Source organism: Esox lucius, chromosome 4, assembly GCF_011004845.1.
Source record: "Esox lucius isolate fEsoLuc1 chromosome 4, fEsoLuc1.pri, whole genome shotgun sequence".
Lineage (NCBI taxonomy): Eukaryota > Metazoa > Chordata > Actinopteri > Esociformes > Esocidae > Esox > Esox lucius.
Genome location: NC_047572.1, coordinates 20,095,503 through 20,118,173, shown reverse-complemented (window position 1 = coordinate 20,118,173; position 22,671 = coordinate 20,095,503). Strand labels below are relative to the sequence as shown.

General features: G+C 41.8%; 1 protein-coding gene across 4 annotated transcripts in view; it reads right to left on the bottom strand.

Moving 5' to 3' along the window:
• aff2 (AF4/FMR2 family, member 2) overlaps window positions 1-22,671 on the bottom strand; it is a 176,930-nt gene that overhangs the window by 32,694 nt on the left and 121,565 nt on the right. For all 4 annotated transcript variants that reach the window (XM_010899611.4, XM_020046169.3, XM_020046171.3 and 1 more), the window contains one exon: window positions 20,423-20,460. In XM_010899611.4, the coding sequence (XP_010897913.1) occupies window positions 20,423-20,460 (38 nt within the window). The remainder of the gene's footprint in view (window positions 1-20,422; window positions 20,461-22,671) is intronic.

Sequence of the window (22,671 nt, the reverse complement as noted above, 5' to 3'; positions counted from 1 at the left end):
GCTAACTGCTCAACTAACACATGGCATGACAGCTGTTTGTCTGATTTATTGTCATTCCATTCCTTTACGTTTTACTTCCCAACTGCTGCATACTTATTTAGTGTTCATCCGGTAGAATCCCACAAGAGCACTGGTCCATTTCTGACAATTCTGCAAGGAATCATAACATTGTCTAAACTTTTATATTTTGACAATAAAAACAGAAAGTAAACAACAAAAACCAATCCATGAGCCACATCATTTTGGAACCTTTTTCATTGCCTAAATCTGTTCAATTCATTCACTTTCTATGTGATGTACTTAAAGTGACTTCACTCCCTTTAATATGCACTGTTAGCAAAAAACACGATTCAAAACAAAGGCTGCATATTTGGCCAGTGGAGTAAATGAAGCAGTGTGCACATCAAATGCCAGAGTCTGTTGGTATAGAACATACAGTAGCATGCCAACATGGCTTAAGCCATGAATGGGGATGAATATGCTGCAATGCATTTTTGTCCTCAGTCTTTGTCTTGGATGTTGAGAGGGGAATGGCTTGGGTAGGCTTGGTCTGGCAGTTTTATTCTATCCTTTTCTTTGCAAGGCACAGAATGTGAGAGATTTATAAGAACATAAATAATTTGGAGAGATTCCAGATTTTTTCAAATGTCTTTTCTTTTCTTCACTGGGTTGCTCATTTGCACTTGAAAAAATGGCCACCCTGTGGACCCAGTGCACTTTCATGTTGGAGACTGACAGTCAGATGAAGCGGGTTCCCCGGCCCCTCCCCAATCTCCCCCTTAACCTCCTCACTCCTCAAATGTACACTTACAATGCAGATGGAACTGTGGGCTACAGTGTCAGGAAAGATGGCAGCATAGAGTAAGAAGCGGGCGTTCTCTTTTCACCATTTATAAGAAATAGTTCCTATTTAAACCAAAATAAAAGCTAATTAAAAACACATCCCCCATTGCTGCAATTCAATTTCTTTAAAAGGATATATTAGCACTGTGTCTTTAGCTGACACTTGGCAATATGTCTCTGGGAACTAGTTTTGTTCAAAGGGAAGTTGTGGCGTCGATAAAGCAGACTTTGAGAATCTTCCATGGTCATTTTAATGTTCAATTTCAGAGACATTTTGGAATCACTGTAATTCAGGCAGTAAACGCCACTTATTATTATTGTTGGAGAACTACGCACAGCAATGTACATCCCGTGTTTGGTATTAAATTCTGCTCCTCTGGGGTAACTCACTGCCATCACATGATCGTGTATACGACTCTACCAACAATAACATCACAGTAATATTATTAAAAGTAATCCCCATTGGCAATGATCAAAGTATGCCCTACCAATCACTGAACAGGTGGAGGCAGGGGTGGTGGGTGGATTTGCACCCGCATGCTAGTGATGCCATCAGCATAGCAGACTGAGTGAGTAACCTGATAATGAAATAGACAGGAATGAAATGTGATATTGTGATAGGAGTCCAACAGCAGCTGATGCATCGCTTGCCAATTACCACACAGGTTTCCTGGCTGAGCTGGCTATGCTAATATAACAAAAGCGTTGATGATGGTAGAGAATTGGGATAGCAAAAACAACAGTAGCCTATACTGTCTAGAATCGATGAGAATGACCTATGAACTTGATGACACCGCAAACGGACACATCTACACTCATTATTTCCATCACCAGAGACAGACAGAAAAACATTTTGTCTCTTTTGTATTCAGCCGGTGATGCTCTACAAGCGGCCATTGACAAACAGCACATGAACGTTGCTGCCAAACCTTTTGGTTTGGTCATTGTCCCACAAACATGCAAGCATGGGTGACTGCAGTGATTAATGGACCGCTGCCAACAGGGCTGATAATATTTAGCATCATGCAATGTTCCACTGCTATGATGCCGTACCAGGAAACAGGGCAACTGGCCTTTGCTGGCACACACCACAGAGGTGCTTCTATCAGTGCAGGGCTACAGAGATCAACCGTCAGGCGACCTGCTGAGCGACGGCCCAGAAAAGCTGCTACACGGGCGGGGTGCAGAGCAATAGCAGCAGACAAGAGGAAAGAGAAGTTTCCTGACTATTTTATTTTACTTTTATTTATGCAGAGAAATCAAACTGAGACTGGGGTCTCTTTACGTTTGAGCCCTGTATTATAACAGTCATGAAAACATACAAAGGCACACATTAGGAAAAATCTGAATTAGAATGAACAATAAAAATGAACAATCAGAATTAACATTGAAAATTAACAATCGGAATTAACAATGAAAAGCTCTTACAATTTTTTGACCTGTCCTACGGGCACCAGAAAATCAGGTCACTCTGGTCAACATAACCATGAGTCTTAGGCATGTTTGTCCAAATAAGTTTTATTTGCCTGCAGTATCTCCAGGACTAGACAGTCCTGAAAGAGGATTTGATAACTGCTATTTTCCCAATTCATTATTGAGGTAAGATAGTTTTGTTTCTACAGGACATTCTATTTACAAACATCAACCAATACCTGGCCCTTCTAGAAGCCAAGGGAGTTCCAGTCACTGAGATTTTGCATATGAAGCCACCCATCATCTAGCACTGACATTAAAGTGGGTTGACAATGAATTTGCACGAGGACTTCCAGATCCCCACATCCATCCATGCTGCTCAGCAATCCCCCCCCTGTGAAATCTGAGCTCCGCCTGAATGGCAGGGGGTCTAATGAAGACCATGGGTCCTGAGGCAAAGCCCCAGAAGTGACTTCCAGGTTGGGCGACTGCAGCAAAATGAAAATCACTATTTATTCAGGGAAGATTCTGTAATTGTAATGTTAAAGAATATGGCGCCTGGCTTCCAAATAGAAAACATGCAAAATATGTCACAAGGAGACGCACGCATTTTAAATACGTCACGAGGAAACGCAAGCTTTTTAAATATGTCACGAGGAAACACAAGCATTTTAAATACATCACGAGGAAACACAAGCATTTTTTTTATACACATACTGTATATATACATACATACATATATATATTTATATACATATACATACATACATAAACAGTGGATATAAAAAGTCTACACACCCCTGTTAAAATGCAAGGTTCTTGTGATGTAAAAGAATGAGACAAAGAAAAAATCATGTCGTAACATTCTCTACCTTTCACGTGAACAATTCACTTGAAAAACTGAAATATTTGCAGGCGGAAAATAAAAAATAAAAAACTCACAATAACCTGGTTGCATACGTGTCCACACCCTTAAACTAATACTTTGTTGAAGCACCTTTTGATATTATTACAGCACTCAGTCTTTTTAGGTAGGAGTCAATTAGCATGGCACATCTTGACGTGGCAATATTTGCCCACTCTTCTTTGCAATCTGTCAGATAGCCAGGACATCTCCTGTGCACAGCCCTCTTCAGAACAACCCACAGATGTTCAATTGGATTCCGGTCTGGGCTCTGGCTGGGCTATTCCAAAACATTAATCTTCTTCTGGTGAAGCCATGCTTTTGTGGATTTGAATGTGTGCTCTGGGTCGTTGTCATGCTGAAAGGTGAACTTCCTCTTCATCTTTCTAATGGACACCTGAAGGTTTTGTGCAAAATTGCCTGGTATTTAGAACTGTTCATAATTCCCTTTAGCCTGACTAAGGCTCACGTTCCAGCTGAAGAAAAACTGTTCCTTTAATATTGCTGTAGGCCTCTTGGAAGCCTCCCTGACCAGTTTTTGTCTCATCTTTACATCAATTTTGGAGGGACGTCCAATTCTTGGTAATGTCTCTGTTGTGCCATATTTTCTCCACTTGATAATGACTGTCTTCACTGTGTTCCATGGTATATCTAATGCTTTGGAAATTATTTTGTACCCTTCTCCAGACTGATATCTTTCAACACTGAGATCCCTCTGAGGTTTTGGAAGCTCTCTGCGGACAATGGCTTTTGCTCTGAGATGCAACAAAGAAAACTTTATTTGTCACTTTAAATGATGGCAGATGTGTAATGACTTCTATTTAATATGAGTTGTAATTGGTTAATTCTGAAAACAGCCACATCCCCAGTTATAAGACGGTGTGCACACTTATGGAACCAGGTTAAGGTTTTTATATTTCATTATTCCCCATTGAAGATTTCAGTTAGTTTTTCAATTGAATTTTTCACATTAGAGGTAACATTAAAAGTGGGAAAAGTTCTGACATGATTTATCTTTGTCTCATTCTTTTACATCACAAAAACGTTGCATATTAACAGGGCTGTGTAGACATTTTATATCCACTGTATATACAGTGGGGAGAACAAGTATTTGATACACTGCCGATTTTGCAGGTCTTCCTACTTACAAAGCATGGAGAGGTCTGTCATTTTTATCATGAGTACACTTCAACTGTGAGAAACCAAAATCCAGAAAATCACATTGTATGATTTTTAAATAATGAATTTGCATTTTATTGCATGACATAAGTATTTGATCACCTACCAACCAGTAAGAATTCCGGCTCTCGTTTTTCTTTAAGAAGCCCTCCTGTTCTCCACTCATTACCTGTATTAACTGCACCTGTTTGAACTCGTTACCTGTTTAAAAGACACCTGTCCACACACTCAATCAAACAGACTCCAACCTCTCCACATTGGCCAAGACCAGAGAGCTGACGGTCAATCTCCCTCGGTCTGGGGCTCCATGCAAGATCTCACCTCGTGGGGCGTCAATGATCATGAGGAAGGTGAGGGATCAGCCCAGAACTACACGGCAGGACCTGGTCAATGACCTGAAGAGAGCTGGGACCACAGACTCAAAGAAAACCATTAGTAACACACTACGCCGTCATGGATTAAAATCCTGCAGCACACCCAAGGTCCCCCTGCTCAAGCCAGCGCATATCCAGGCCCGTCTGAAGTTTGCCAATGACCATCTGGATGATGGTCATTCCTCCAGAGGAGGAATGGGAGAAGGTCATGTGGTCTGATGAGACGAAAATAGAGCTTATTTGGTCTAAACTCCACTCGCCGTGTTTGGAGGAAGAAGAAGGATGAGTACAACCCCAAGAACACCATCCCAACCGTGAAGCATTGAGGTGGAAACATCATTCTTTGGGGATGCTTTTCTGCAAAGTGGATAGGACGACTGCACCGTATTGAGGGGAGGATGGATGGGGCCATGTATCGTGAGATCTTGGCCAACAAACTCCTTCCCCCAGTAAGAGCATTGAAGATGGGTTGTGGCTGGGTCTTCCAGCATGACAACGACCCGAAACACACAGCCAGGGCAACTAAGGAGTGGCTCCATAAGAAGCATCTCAAGGTCCTGGAGTGGCCTAGCCAGTCTACAGGAACTACAGGAAATATATGATCTCTGTAATTGCAAATAAAGGTTTCTGTACAAAATATTAAGTTCTGCTTTTCTGATGTATCAAATACTTATGTCATGCAATAAAATGCAAATTAATTACTTAAAAATCATACAATGTGATGTAAGTGGGAAAACCTGCAAAATCGGCAGTGTATCAAATACTTGTTGTATATGTATGTATGTATATATGTATGTATATATATATATATATCAATCAATTTGGCTTTGTATTTGCCCAACAACATGGGGAGCAAATCTCATGTGTAGCACATTTAATGTGGCTGTGATGAAATGGCATCCTGGAGACTGGAGGATACAGAGGGAACTCTTAGGGGGTGAGCAGGGTAGAGATAATTTGATGCACCTGTTGTCACGGAGGAGTGTCTCGACTAAGTCACCTCAGGCTGGGGACTCAGGGTCAAACAACCTGCTACGAGGATCGGAGGAAATGATGCTCGTCAAGAAAACAACCCTTATTTGTTTTAAGTGCTGCCTTATGTCGTAGGGTCGAGCTTTGGGGTAACCCCTCTTCTCCTTTCTGGAGCCGCACTATAGCAAAGTCTGGAAATAGTTTCTTGTTATTTGCCCGTGTTTGTTTTTCTGTTCAGTATGGTCTAAAGTGTTCTGAAGTGTTCTTAAAAAATGCACACAAAAAAATGAAACACTGCTCTTAACACGTTGACAAATCTTAACTTTTGCCTACGGTCTTATAACTTTAACCATCCCATTATATTCTGATGTTGACCACAAGACCATCCAGTTTATCCCTAACTACCGCTCACTGAAAAGAAGCAAAACAGAGAGGACTGAGCACACTTAATCTTGAGCTGCATGCCCAAAATCTGCTCTTTTAGTAAACCCTATGTGGAACAAAACGTCCTAACAAAGCACCACTGAATTAAAGTGTTGTAACGGGTATTAAAGAGCATGCACACTAACAAGAACACTAGATGAAACAACAGCTTTTCTTTTCAAGACGTTTGCAGAGGAGCTTACACCATGATCTCTTTTAACTCTGTTGACACACACACACTCCTGTGGAATAAATATCATCACCCTAGTTCAGAGGAAATCATTCCCTACTGTGAATAATGAGTACAGACCAGTCGCGCTAACGTCCATTGTGGAAATGTCAAACTGTACCCGAGCACAACGGTGCCTCCTAAAACACCTTGAAAGCTCTGAAGCATATGCAAGGCTCCTCCGTTGTCTTCAGCTTCACCTTTAACACAGTCCAAGTGCACGTCCTCCTGGAGAACCTGAGGCCGATGAAAGTGATCTCATTTTGTAGTAATTTGGCAGCACTCCTTTCTGACCAACAGGATGCAGCCAGTCAGGGTTACCTGTACTCTCTGATGATTAACGGCATGGCAATGTGCCAGAACAGTGGGAGGTCTGCCGTACTCTTCATGATGTACACAAAGGACCGTGTCAGCAGGCACCTCAGCAACTGTATTGTTCAATACTCAGATAACACCTCTGTCCTCTGGCTCTTAAAAAACCCCAACAGCTATAGAGCAGTGGTTAAATGATCCATCACATGTGTTGATGCGCATCCCCCACAATGTGAATGTGAAAAAGGCAGAGATGACATTTGACCCAAGCACGGTAGGTTGATAATATTCGCATGTTTTATGTATCTGTGTATTATGTGAAAGCAATAGCTGTCCAAGATTTGCATCCCCTTAAATAATCTACTTGATCATACTGAAGCGGCCCTTCGCATCTGACTCTGACCAGGGGAAAGACATTACACGCGACTGAGACCTCACTAATATCTGCTCTATGTAAGCACACCGGAGTCAAAGTTGTCAGAGAATTGGCCAGTGCACCCTGTGTTGCACTTCCTGCAGACGTGTGGAACCTCCGGCGTCCCTGAGCCCATTACGTTCCTCCTGGACAGGGAGCAAAGAGAAGCCCTGCTACCAGCATGCATTACCAGACTCACATGCATCTGGGTATGTTCATTCTGCCAAACCAAACACAGTTTTATTGCATCAGGCTACTGATCTACTCCTAGATTGGTTTGGCAATATTTCCTAAATAAACAAAAACTCTAACAACTGTTGACATTCTACATCCCCACCGTTCCAAAATCATATTGTGACCCCGAGACTTCAGTACATTTCGAACTCTGGGCTTGGTTCACCATTACATCCCTATTGCTTGGTAATGAATGGTAATTTATCATTAACTGAAAGGGCTGTTAAACAGCTGTGAAAATTACAGATTGTACCTTTAATAGGGGCAACAGACTGTGGACTTACACAACACAATTAACATCTCTAGCTAGTGAGGGGAGAGTGAAACAGAGTGGATTTATGGGAGAAAGTCAAGCAGACAGGCATGCAGTTCCATGCACCTGGAGGGGAGTAAAACATTTTGCCTGTGAGTTATAAAAGCAAATGTAGAGTGACTGAGTGACATGTAATAAAAACAAATTCTGCTGACTGTGACCGATGCAGAGAAAATGCAATATTAAGCATAGCAGTTTGTTGTGAGTAGCGAGGTGAGAAAATGAGAGACAGAGAGCCAGAGAAAGGGAAGGTGGTGTTAGGAAGGCAGCCGCCTGAGTGGTCTGACGGGAGTGTGAAATTAAAATACACAAGGGGGCCTGCCAGAGAGGAGAAGATAAACTATGTACTTTTCACCTTGTAAGTAACGGCACACAATAAATTAACCAGCCCTAGTGTCAGAGAGACATACACATTCTAAGGATGATACATACCAAACATTTCTAAAATACTGAAAATTTAACAGCTTTTATCAAATGAATGAACTCATTAGAAAGGACTAGGAGAAATTAACAGCGGCCGCTCTTTAAACAATAGTTATAACTTCAATGTCTCTAGGACTAGAGAGTGTTTCTGTGTGTGAGACTGTTTCTGGTTCCTGTTGGTCGGAGGAAGAACGGAGTGGAGAAAAGCCTCAACCTCCCTAGGCCCTGTGGCAGACCAGCCACACACCCTGCATTCTAAATGAATTGGCCAGCATGTACAGGGAGCAGAGAGCAGCACAGCTTTGATGAGTTGAAAGCAAACCCTGGTGCAGAGTTGGGGGGGGGTTCAGGGGATGCCTGGACACCAATTATGGTTTCTTCACTCGCCCTGATTTCAAATAAAAGAGAAAGTATCTGTGTGTGTGTGTGTGTGTGTGTGTGTGAGAGAGACACTCAGTCCAAAAACACACAACAGTGCCCCTGGAGTGGGCAGCTGCAGGCTAGGTTAGAGGTTAGAGAAGACATACGCCCAGGAGGATTTAGAATACCAGAACACGTGACTCTGTGTTGAGACCTTCTAACTGACTCTGTGTTGAGACCTAACTGACTCTGTGTTGAGACCTTCTATCTGACTCTGTGTTGAGACCTTCTAACTGACTCTGTATTGAGACCTTCTAACTGACTCTGTATTGAGACCTTCTAACTGACTCCGTGAATCTGACCATATGAGGGAATCAAACACACTATGTTCATTTGCAGCCACAACATGCTACTTTCTCATTCCCATACTTTCAACACCACCAGTTGGGGTTGTATTGCATTGAATTATTGTCCACATCTATTAATTTGCCAGTTAGCATAGGCATCACATGAAATAATATTTTTGGTTTTGCACAGCATTTTTCTAACCATTCATTTCACATAAAGTATTACTTCAACAAGAGCATCAATCGTCAATTGTTACAATCAATTCAAGGAGTGACCAAGAGTGAATCTGACACACAGACATTCTGACTCAGACATTCCACCAAGCAGAAGAAAAAAACCCAAAGAAAAAACAACCACAACAAGCCCTAAAGATTGTGATCTGATCTGCCACAGAGCCATTTGTCTTTGATCTCCAGCTGTACACTCCTCCTTCATCAAAGGTTCTTTCCAGTGCAGTCATCTGTTGGTTAAGCTGTTCCGTTCTAGGCTGCAGCCAGCCAGACCTCTCCTCTCCTCTCACGCTGGCCAGAGTCGGGCAGGTCAGGGCAGGTTAAAGGCAGAATGCTCACTGCTCACTGGTATGGAGCAGGAGGCAGAGGCCAGGTAGACTGCAGGAGGCCTGTGTGGGAACACGGCGGGTGTGGGGTGCGTGTAAGTGTTTGGACAGGCTTTTTCTGGGGCCGGGAGAACAGGCCTTGGAACAATTGTTGGACATGGTCTTGGTGGACAGGGCAGGGGGTGGGGGGACACATGGCTGGCTTCAGTTACAACTACATCAATATCAAAGGCTGGAAAATGTGAAGTGAGCGCAAAGCCAGCTGTGCAGTAGTGAGGGCTGCCAAGTGGCGAGGAGCAGCGAGTAGCCTGGCTTGCCAAGTCCACATCTCCAGATGACAGATTAACGGGAAGCAGATAAATCAAATCGTACTTTTCAGCTTGAAAACCCAAACTAATTCACAATGACTCTCTGAATCCCTGTCACTCCCTCACTATGTTTCTCTGCTGTCTTACTCTAGCTTTTACACTCTTTACCTTCTTCAGGACAGAAAGAATGTAATCTACTTTAAACCTGCACAGAGAAAGTTTAAACATTTTCTAAACTACAGCAGTAATAGTGTTAGTTATTTGATCATAATATAACAGTAGTTATAGAGCTGCATCTAGTGGTTCACGTAATAGAACAAATTACAGTAAAAGCATATTCTTTAATAAATGGATAATCCCTGGCAAAAACAAGAGCAACCTCAAGCCGAACAGTGTGTTCTTTGGGTTTGGAAGCGGACTCGACCACCTGTTCTTTTAGACCTTGCCAGTACCATCAGAGATTAAGGTATAATTGGTATGATGCAACGATTTTTAAAGCCACAAATTCACTTTTACCACATTAGAGAAAACAAAAAATTCCAAATACTCAGTTTTGTGGAGTTTTTTAACCTCTTTAATGTGACAATTAAAATACTGCTACAAATGGGAATGGACTAATCTTTTCACGTTGGACTGCAGGTGGAGAACCCTGCATACACACCCATCACAGGAGGGGTGTCCTCAGAGGTGGGCCAAAACACACACACACACACACACACACACCCTTTGGTGGTGCTCTATCAGTTCTGAACATCCAGCTCAGACATGAAGGGATGACTGCCTCTTCCTCTAGGGGGAAGAGGTCACACGTTGGAGGCACAAAGTGACAGATACGGCCCGGTGGCCCAGAAGTGCTGTTGAACACATGAACCTGTATTTCTGGTGACACACAGAAATTAGAAGATCTCTGGATGATTCCCTCCTCACCACTGAACCACACACACACACACACACACACAAAAAACAGATGTTGTGTTTAAACCCTTTGGAATGCATGGCCTATGGCGGCCTGCACATCATGGGGAGAATACATGAGAAATCAGCTACTGATGTTTAGTGCAACACGAGAGGAGCCTCCAAGGGTCGGTTTCTTCAGTGGGCACGAAACCCATTTCACTGTCAGAGGAGAGGTCCTTTTTGAAGACATTGCCAATAAACATATTCAGAGCTAATCCATTCACAAGGGATGGGCTGTTTATGAGATCAAAACAACCCACTGTCATTTCCATCTGAAAGTATTTTAATTGTCAGGAGCTAATGGTTTTGTGAGCTTTGGTAAGATACCTTTAACTGGTTTTATAAAGGCTGGTCTATAAATGCTGGCAAACCAATTGGTAAACAGATAACTGGGAGCTTAACTAAACATTGGTGGGTTACAAGACAAATTACTAGGTGGAACGTTTCACTCAGTTCAAGATTTGATTCGGTTCAATTTGAGTGGATCACTGTTAAATACAAATTGATTTGAGTGGATCACTATTCAATACAGTTCGATTTGAGTGGATCACTATTCAATACAGTTCGATTTGAGTGGATCACTATTCAATACAGTTCGATTTGAGTGGGTCGCAATTTGATATCAGAGACAAAGTACAACCCCATTTCCCAAAAAGTTGGGACGTAAAATGCAAATGAAAACAGAATGCAATGGTTGTGCAAATGATTTATACCTATACTCAATTGAAAATAGCATATAGACAACATAACAAATGTTGAAACTGAGATTTTTTTTTTATTTATGTTTTAAAAAAAATACATGCCCATTTTGAAATTTTAAAAAGTTGGGACAGGGGCAGGTTTACCACTGTGTTGCATGACTTTGTAACAATACTCTGTGAGCTTTTTGGAACTGAGGAAACCAATTGCTGTAATTTTGAAAGTGAAATGTATTCCCATTCTTGTTTGATACAGGATTTCAACAGTTCAGGGTCTCCATTGTCGTCTTTATTGTTTCATAATGCACCAAATGCTTTCTATAGGTGACACGTCTGGACTGCAGACAGGCCAGTTTAGCACCTGGACTCTTTTACTACAGAGCCGTGGTGTTGTAATACTTGCATAATGTGGTTGGCATTGTCTTGCTGAAATAAGCAAGGCCTTCCCTGAAAAAGATGTAATCTGGATGACGTCTTAAATAATAAAAACTGTATATAACCTGTATATATTGCTTAGCATTAATGGTGCCTTCACAGATGTGCAAGTCACAAATGCCATGTGTACTAATGCACCCCCATAACATCAGAGATGCTGGATTTTGACCTGTGTGCTTATAAGAAGGCGAATGGTCCCTCTCCTCTTTAGCCCGAAGGATGTGGCTTCCTATGAGATGTTCCACTGGCAGAAACAATAACAATTCTCAGTTTCAGCATGTGATATGATGTCTTCGTACTATTTTGTATTCAATATAGGGCATAAATGATTTGCACATTATTGCATTCTGTTTTTCTTTACATTTTAGATTAGATATAACTTTATTGTCATTGAACAAGTACAAGTAAAGTACAAATAAATGCAGTTAGCATCAAACAAGAAGTGCAAATAGAATTAGAAATAAAAGTATTAAGTATGTGTATATTACAATTGTAAATTACACTCAACTAAAGGATTATTAGGAACACCATACTAATACTGTTTGACCCCCATTCGCCTTCAGATCTGCCTTAATTCTACGTGGCATTGATTCAACAAGGTGCTGAAAGCATTCTTTAGAAATGTTGGCCCATATTGATAGGATAGCATCTTGCAGTTGATGGAGATTTGTGGGATGCACATCCAGGGCACGAAGCTCCCGTTTCACCACATCCCAAAGATGCTCTATTGGGTTGAGATCTGGTGACTGTGGGGGCCATTTCAGTACAGTGAACTCATTGTCATGTTCAAGAAACCAATTTGAAATGATTCGAGCTTTGTGACATGATGCATTATCCTGCTGGAAGTAGCCATCAGAGGATGGGTACATGGTGGTCATAAAGGGATGGACATGGTCAGAAACAATGCTCAGGTAGGCCGTGGCATTTAAACAATGCCCAATTGGCACTAAGGGGCCTAAAGTGTGCCAAAAAAACATCCCCACACACCATTACACCACCACCACCAGCCTGCACAGTGGTAACAAGGCATGATGGATCCATGTTCTCATTGTGTTTACGCCAAGTTCTGACTCTACCATCTGAATGTCTCAACAGAAATCGAGACTCATCAGACCAGGCAACATTCTTCCAGTCTTCAACTGTCCAATTTTGGTGAGCTCGTGCAAATTGTAGCCTCTTTTTCCTATTTGTAGTGGAGATGAGTGGTACCCGGTGGGGTCTTCTGCTGTTGTAGCCCATCTGCCTCAAGGTTGTGCGTGTTGTGGCTTCACAAATGCTTTGCTGCATAACTCGGTTGTAACGAGTGGTTATTTATATTGATAATTGCATTCATGAGAAATTGAACAGGTGTTCCTAATAATCCTTTAGGTGAGTGTACATTCTAAATGTGCAATCGAGGCAAAATGAAGGAGTGAGGTAGCATGTGCAGAGATAGCAGGTAGACAGAAAAAAGCCTGTCCTCAGAGTCCCTGAGGTAGACATGTGTATGTAACAACTGAAAAATGCATGTTCAATGGCAATTCTAAGTGTGCAATGAAGGCAACTTTACATAGCGTCCCAACTGTTTTGGAAACAGGGTTGTATAAAGGAAGATAAAATATGACAATATTACACATGCTTAGTAAAGTACTATGGTTTTAACTAAAGAATACATATAAAAGGAAGAATTTGTTAAAATATAGTTATTTCGTTTATTTTTTATTTTGGTAAAACAAAGCATAGCCTAATTTATATTACGGCTCACGCAGATAAAACTCAGCTTTCAAAATATATGTAGTTATGTACAGTACGAGTGACATGTTCAGACACACCTAATAATTTTAGGGTATTTCTTTCGTTTTAATACTTTTGACTTTTATAGTGATTACATCAAAAGTATGAAATAACACATTTGGTATCATGTAGCAACCAAAAAAGTTTTCAACAGACCAAAATACATTGCAAAATATAGATTCTTATAAGTAGCCAACCAGAAGACCATCATTACTTTGCTCTCTGTACTGAAGTGTTCCATATTATGAACAGCTAAAATAAGCAAAGAAAAATGACATTCCATCATTACTTTAAGACATGAAGGTCAGTGAATTTCATGAATTTCATGAACTTTGAAAAGTTTCTTAGAGTGTGGTCGAAAAACCATCAAGCGCTATGATGAAACTGTTTCTCATTAAAACCGCCACAGGAAAGGAAAATCCAGAGTTACTTCTGCTGCAGAGGATAATTTCATTAGAGTTACCAGGCTCAGAAATCAGCAATTAACTGCACCTCAGATTGCAGCCCAAATGAATGCTTTACAGAGTTCAAGTAACAGACACATTTAAATATCTACTGTTCAGAGGACACTGGGTGAACAAGGCCTTTATGGTCAAATTGCTGCAAATAAACCACTACTGAAAATAATCAATAAGAAGACACTTGCTTGGGCCAAGAAACATGTCCAAATTGGAGTTGGTTCCAACCTATTTCTACTGAAGAGCTATAAAAATAACATCTTTACTGATAAACAAAGTGTGAAATTATTCTAAGTTCGCCATCTTAGCGCAGCATTAGTTTCAGTTACTCAATGCAGTATTCATTTAATTTGCCGAACAATAATCAGCAAAGATTACCGTAAATTATTTATTTAAAATAAGCCATTTCACCTCATGATCTACTATTATCCCCCAACCAAACCCTAACCTCATCCAAGCCCAAGGACCGGCTCATGCCTCATCAAATGTTTCAACCTGAACCATGCCTAGCCTCAAACCCCACAACGTTATCAGTGATGAGGGGTTACATTACCACAGGAAACTGGCAATGCATGAGCACCTGGAGGTGGGGGAGCAGAGAGAGCAGAGCACGGGACATCTCCATGCTTTCATCATTATCCATCTCAGCCTCGGGCCTGTATTCAATCAAAACCTTAAGAAAAGATTGCTTTTGTACAGGGGAAATGTTGATTAGTTCTACTTGGCTCCACCCAGTTAACACTCTCTATTTAATAACATTATAGAAACACATTTCTTTGTGAATAGAAACAGTGCTCAGTTATTCATACAGAGCAGATTTGTTTGTTTCAATTATGGCTATTTGCCATTAATCTTACTGAAACAATTTCAGTAAGAAAATTGAAATCATTTCAGTTTTGTTTCACTTTCAATGGATGTATATTATAATTTATTTTGCTATATTTTTTCTTACCGGAATAAAAGCCAAGAACTGGACATTTCTGGAGCATTTTGATAAGAAAGGAGTATTTGGTAATTTTATCAGGAACACAATGAACGTTGTTCGGGATGAGCGACTTTGATAATGACACAATACTGATATGATACATAGAGTCGCATTGTGAGGCGAAGAGAGATGAGTAATGATAGCAGAGAAAAACAGGGTCCCGCAGATAGAGAGGGAAAAAAAAGCCTTTTTTTTTTGGCTGCTTTTCTGTGCTCCCTGTCTGAGGAGGCGGTGATGGATTTGCTGCTTGACTGGTCACACAGATTGGCGCCGGCGATGGCTGGGCCCTGACGGCCAGCTAGACTCAATACACACGTTTTCTCACCTTCAAAACATTTACTTTCAAGCTCTCCGATTTGGTGTAAGGCAATTTCCAAAGATTCTAATAGGATCCATAAATAAACAGCCCTATTTCTATGACCAATCCCAACACGGCACTGAATGAAATGAACCAATCAATGTGGTGTAATATGGACACTGGCAACTCAATTGTTTACTGTGTTGTCAATATTATGATTGGCCCATACAGCCAAGTGGCTATTATCAAGGGTCACATAGATTTACCTGAGGTTCAAAACTATGACAAACTCCTGGTATTTGAATGTTGGTGTCTGGAAGAAACTGTCTATTTAAACACAATACTGGATGTGTTAATTAAACTTCACATCACACAAGATATGCAAATAACACGGCAAGAATGCCCAGCCTAAGAGGAACTATTTAAAAAAATAAAGAATTGCACACAGTGAAGTATGACAAAAAAACGGAAGAAAACCACAACAAACAAACCTTTGATGTCCTTAGGCAAAACAGGCCTCTAAATCAAACAGACAACTATTGACTTTTGTGGGTATTTTTAAAACACGCTTTCTGCATATTTCCTGGTACCCACATTCATCAGAGGCAGGGACAGCCCTAGAGTCTTGGTGGCTCTAAGGAAGATGTGCAGCCCCCTATTCAACAATGGAGAGATACTCAGGGAGAGAAAATGTAACAAAACCAAAGCAAGATTTCTGCAATGCTATACATACTTTTCATAGGGCGGAAAGGAAATGTTGCAATTTTGTATAAAATTCCTTACATTTAATTTTAATATAACATTTAAGTGAAATTGACTAACAAAATCAATGAGGGGCCCCTGGAGGTCAGGACACCTGGCCCTGTGCCCTGCCTGCCTGGTCAGCCTCCAGCCATTATTACTACCACTGCTAAGGGAGTGTTCGATATTTATTGAAGGGAGTACAATTATAGGCTTATATTATGCTAATATGGGCACAACAGCCTAATGGCTACTGTCTGAATCTATAACTTAAAGTGGATGCAGCCGCAGCATTTTCAGGAGACCAAAATTTCCTTAGTAATCCCATAGAAATGTATAAAACATAAAACATTGAAACCAAAAAATGTCAAATCACATCACTAAAATGTGCCATATTCTATAATTAAACTATAAAGGTAATGGGTTGATTTTCAAATGTTATTTTTCCAAGAATACTTTGTCTCCCCTAACACAGACACAAGGGGCCAAGAGTCCAAGTAAGTGAATCATTATTCATGGCAGGAAATGAATGCATTCTGTCCGGGTAAATAGTGATTACATTTCAGAGGAGAAACTAAGCCCTTTATTCATGATATGTGTCTTTCAGTTAGGAAACTATTCACAGCGGCATGTGAATGGCAGCCATGCAGGTACGTTTAGTGTATATTAACTTAGACCGGATGACTGCCTATCTATTATGCTTCTGTTATTTTGAGATAGTTTGTACTTCATTTCAATCTGGTTCAAACACTGTTATATACATTGTTATATGCTGTATGTTCATCCAGTGCAGAAACACAACCCTTTCATAGACTCCATACTCAATGTGCAGTTGTAATGTAATGGGATGGTAGAGCAGTTGCGATAACAGGCTGGATAACTGGTTAGACTGATTACCAATTCAACCCTTTACACGGCTAATTGCTAACTGACTGACTGACATAAGAGAAAAACTACTGATGCCCATCAACATCTAGACATTTCAACTGTTGAGGCTGTGACTGAGTATCTCATGGCCAGGGGATCTAACCAAGCGCTTGTGTCCCTTATACCAGAAGACAGTCCTGATCAGAGGCATTAGTATTTAAGATCTCCCACTCTTTTAAAACATTGTAGGGCCAGAGTCAGTATGTATACCATATCTGGATGGAACTAGCCTTGATCCTTTACTGGACTGGGTTAATCCCAAAAATCTGGGGAGTTGTATTGATCTACTGTGTGTCTGGTGGAAATTATTTGAATGAATTACCCCCCCACCCCCTTTCAATTGTTCAAGTTAGTAACAGTCCTAATGTGTCCTTAGTCCTAGTTACATATCAACTTAAGTGAAATGAGGTGTACTGAATGAAATCCACCCTGTTGCCATGCAGTTCCAATGACTGGTGAATATGGACTGTAAACATGGCGGGGTTATGCATCACACTGCAGGTTTCAGTCACTGCTAATTCCTCCTCACCAGACGTCAATAGCACTTCCACATGATAGTATTTATCAGTGTGTGGCCTTTCGCCAAAAGCTAATCATGTTTACCGGAAGAGTCCTGTCACATACATCTTAATAAGGGAGACACAGCTTTTAACAACGCATGGTGAAATGTCACATACGGCGATGTAAATGGGCTGTGCCTGCTGCTTTGAATGGCCCCCAGGGACTCAGGGGGATTTGCTCTCTGGATCCTTGGTAGAGTGCTGGGTCTGTAAGTCTGTCAAAGGGGTAATGCTGACCTAGGACCAGGTCTCCCACGTAACCGTCATGAGAATCTAAAAGGCTGAACTGATACTAGTTCGGCTGTCCTTTATAAATACGGTCTCTGGGTCCCTAGAGGGCATCACACCCATGTGTGGGCAACGAGCACGGCCATGCCAGCTGCTTCACCCTGAGAGCTGGCATGGCCACTATTGGTGGTGGGTGGAGAGGAGCCCCAAGCCCAGGACTCATCTGTGGGTGAGATTTTAATGGGCACATTCCTCTGATGGGACACTGAACCCGCCCCCCCCCCCCAGCATATGTCAGTGGAGCACAATGGAAGCCCTGTCAGATAGCAGAAACAACAACCACAATAGAAGTAATAGCCGCCCCTAAAGCAGCACCTGCCTAAAGGCTTTCCCCAATTATAGTCACAGTCAGTCAGTGTGTTTAGAGCAAGAGATTTGAAATGCACGGCTATTAAAATATTGAAAACACTTTACTTTGATGTCACGGATTGAAACATCAAGACATCACGTTGTCAAAACTGAGCATATAGGCCACATTCACATGGACTGAATTAAAGACTAGAGGGAGAACAGAGATTGTACAGTCACCTCTAAAACCATTGTCAGTGTTGGCACCCTTGACAAAGACGAGTAAAGGATACTATAAAATATAGCTGTATAACAAAATACTGAGCCATACTGTGTGCAAACAATATATATATATATATATATATATATATATATTACACCAATTCATTTCTTTGGAGAAAGAAATGTGTCCCAGGATAACTTGTAACCAAAATGACAGCTGTAAAACTGATTGACACCCACATTGTTTCTACATTGGTTTGTGTTTCTCCACTTGTGAAGATTATGGCACTGAGGCTTTTCTATTGTACATTGTTTTACGGTTTTGGAGAATGCATTGGGAGGGATCATAGACAAATCCTCCACAGAGAATCTTTCCTGATCATTGATATCATTTAGTCTGCAACGTGTCTAATGGTTTCAAATCCGCAGAATAATGTGGCCACTGCAAAATTTTCATTTTATAGTCAATACACAATTTCTTTGTGAATTTGTAAGTGTGCTTGGGACAACTGCATTTTTGGAATAACACATTCTGCGATCCGCATTCTATGGTCATCTGCTGTAACTGCCCTCCATCAAGGTCCCCATTACTCCAGGGCAAGGAAGATCATCGCTGACCCCTCCCATTCCGGTCACCCACGGTTCCAAAAATGTTCCTCCGACAGGTGGAGGGCAGGCAGGCAGTACAGGTCAATCATGACCAAAAACACCTGCCACCTGAACAGTTAAATTCCCTGTGCTCTGGCCGCGAGCCACCAGCAATTTGTCTCACACAGACTGATACGACTATGCTCACCGCATAAAGCCTGTAGAATCTGAACTGTGTGCACAACTGGGGAGCTGGAAGGTACTGGTGATCTCTCTACAGTAATGGAGGCAAAATGATTGGCTGTGCCCCGAGAGCTGTTATAAGGAAAGGGGATGAATGGTGATTGGCCCTGCATGTAATGTTAGGGGTTGTGTATGGAAGTGAAGGAATTTCCATAAATGAACAGGATGTAGTGGCGGTATAAGAGTGTTCGTGGGGGCTGTTATGAGGTGCCACAGGGAAGTGTGCAGTATGGGGAGATGAGTGTGGGACATGGGGATCTGTGTTGTATTGTAAGGAGATGAGTGTGTGGTACATGGAGACGTGTGTTGCATCGTAAGGAGCGTTGTGTGTGGTACATGGAGATGTGTGTTGCATCGTAAGAAGCGTTGTGTGTGGTACATGGAGATGTGAGTCATAAAGGCGGGGTGTGTTGTATGGCAGCACAAGGGGAAGAGAGACGTGTGGATCTGAACGTGGTATGTGCGAACGCGTGTGTCTGCGAGTTTGCGAGCCCGTGTGTGTGTCTGAGCGCTTTTCGATATGCATGTGTGTGTGGTGTTCCAGGGGGCATGGCCGGGGGAGTGCTTGCAGCATCTCCAGTCCCAGAATCCCTTTCTGAGAAAGAGCTGGAGGCCATGTTTCACTCTGCCTTCCTTAATGAGCCCATTCACACAGCAGCCATAATACTCCCATGATTAGAGATGATAGAACAGCCATACATCTCCTGCTCCATGCATATTAATGCCCTCAGACTGGAGCAGCAAGGCAAGGTGTCTACCCGCTCCGCTCTACGCAGGGGAGGAAAACTGCTGGAGGCCTGCAGGTCATATAATATCTAAACCGATAAAATAAAATGCTAGCAGTATTTAAATTTAGTACATCTGATGTGCTCCTTTTTTTAAACAATTATTATTCATGAACAACAGCTCCATACCCTTGGATCACTCCCTCATAGTTGTGTGTATGGCAGGCAATTATACATTTCTATACTTAGCCTGTGCCTTTTCCCACTCTCTCTCTCGTTCACTCTCTCTCTCTCTCTCTCTCTCTCTCTCCCCAATTCTACAGTGTACGTTATTTAATTTAGCTGAAGATACCTCATCTTCGTACACTAAATCATGTATTTCTACAATTACAAACCCTAAGGAGGACGACACATGTAATCAAACTATACAGAGCGATGATCTGAGACAATTGCAGCTTATTTACAATGACAGTAGTGTGATATAAACCGCCACTGATTACATATCTGCGCGCTGAACTGATCATTTGCAACCCCCACGCGCAGAGAACAGGCTGTTACACGCGACAAAACAAAACATTGTGTCACAGAGGCACTTCCACGCAGAGCAGTTCAACAGGATCTGCCACTTACCTGAGAGGTGTACTTCGGGGCTTGGGTTTCTCTGCTGCCTGCGAACACAGTAACACAACACAGGGTGCCGTTAGGTGCCGGACACAACACTGGAGTATGTGACGGACGATGGCACCCACGGCTCTGTACCACTGAGGGACGAGCACACAGGCTGGAGGAAGCACTGAAGAGTGGATGAATCAAGGCCCTGCATGATGATGACCGCGGATAGGCAATCAAACACGCACTTTCCTCTTCGTCTGTTCATCCCCTTTCCCTTTGAATGGAGGAATATGAATGATTAAAGGGAGCGTTGAGGCGTCCGCCACTCGATCAATGCTGGCTGAAGGCGAAAACACAACTGTGTGATTTCTTGGGATTTTCATTTGTATCTACTAGCTAAAGTAGCAGCGAGGCCTTGCATCGAATCAGCATTTTCACGTTTACAGTTGACTACATGTCCAGGTATATTTAACACCTGTGCCATGATACCTACATAGGAAACGTCTTACTGAGCTATGGATTGGTTTAAACCTACAGCACTGCAACCTGAAACCAACTGGAAGCACTTACAGTCATTTAAATACTAAGAGTTATTGTGCCCCTCTTTTCATATGTTCTCTACATATTCCCTGTAATACAATGACTGCAAATTGTGACAAATAGAAGATCATTAAATAATAACTGAATTGAAAGTCAAAAGCCAACTTCTCTTGGAATTGGTAGGAGTCAGAAACATACATTACTGCATCAATGTCAAAGACAGTGAGACCAGCAGAGCAACTATGACTATGTTTTCACAAGATTTGCTCTTCTTTTTACATGAAAATGTTTGCACCAAACTCTTTAACTAGATTTAAAAAGCATTACAGGTTTTCTGAGTTATCTTGAAATTATTCTGTTTATTTTTAGGATATGATACTGACTTCCTTCATATGGTGTCTCACAGGGGAGAAACATCTGTAACTGCCACCTCCAAGACAGAAATCTTGTTTTTTGTAATGAGCAACAGAAAAACACATGTGGAATCATGTGGAATCAGACGCTCTTTAAAGTATGTCCTCACAGATGACAGTTCAGTGAAAATAAATTACATGCTCTCAGACACAGGGGATGCCATTTCACAGTAAATGAATTGTGGACAGGAAGACAAGTGTCAATGCTTTAGTCCTGAACATATGATGTAGCCCACACCTTAAAAATGTTAAATATAGAATTGCTGATAGGTGCCACGTCCTTCAGAAATCCATATTAATTTGCTTATAGCAAAAAATATAAAACCCTTTGTAGTAAAGCTGTTGGCCACCACCACCACCACAACAACCTGTCCACAAACTGCCCTGGCCACCAGCAAAGCACAGCCAAGGTATGGCCACATACTGGCCAGCTAACTTTATTGCTGTGACCATTGATCTGTGTACAGTCCATTTATCATTCATGAAAGGAGCCAGTGATCTTCACAGTATATTAGATGAAACAACTCAGCTCATCTGTCAACTGCTCTCTTATTGCTGTTTCTCTCTCCACAGGGATTTGAGCTGCTTCCATCCTTCTTCCCCGTTCGGGGGTTGCTAGGCAACGCAGCTGGGGGCATGGCCGCCAGTGTGTGTGGCTAAACAGCGGCAGTGGCGCACTCCAGCAAACTGTTTTACATTGCTGGGGCTTATTCCTGCTTATGAGATGTCTTTGGACATTTGTTTCAGGTCTTGTGTGTTGTGTATGTGCGTATGTGTGTGTGAGTGTGTGTCTGTGTACATGCATGGGAAATTCAGGGCGTGGTCAGGGCCAAAAAGAAAGGGAGGAGTAGTGCTGTTACCGCAACTACAGTCATAAAATCTGCCTAAAAAAAGTCTGACATAAACTGGCACTTTTCTGTATCACCAACAGAAACACAACACAGCACAAAGCCAGAATTACACAACACTAAAAAGCAAAGGGAGTGCAGTTGACAAGACCATTGGCTCTAGCTTTGGAGAATGAACTCATCCCAAACGACGTACAGTGATGTCTGCCCCCAGTGCGTTGTCAACCTACATATTCAACTGTGGCAATGTGAATGAGAGGCATTAGCTCTGTTGCGAGATCAGTCTGAACTATGGGGTAAAGAAGACTGTTTTAGATCAGCTCATTCCGTTCCACAAATTAACATTTGATTATCTAGGAGCTGATACATCAGATCAACAGTCTTCTTTACTCACTCATCTGCCCTAATACTCATCATCACAATCTCCTCTCTTTCCCTCTCTCTTTCTTTAAAAATGATGTCGATA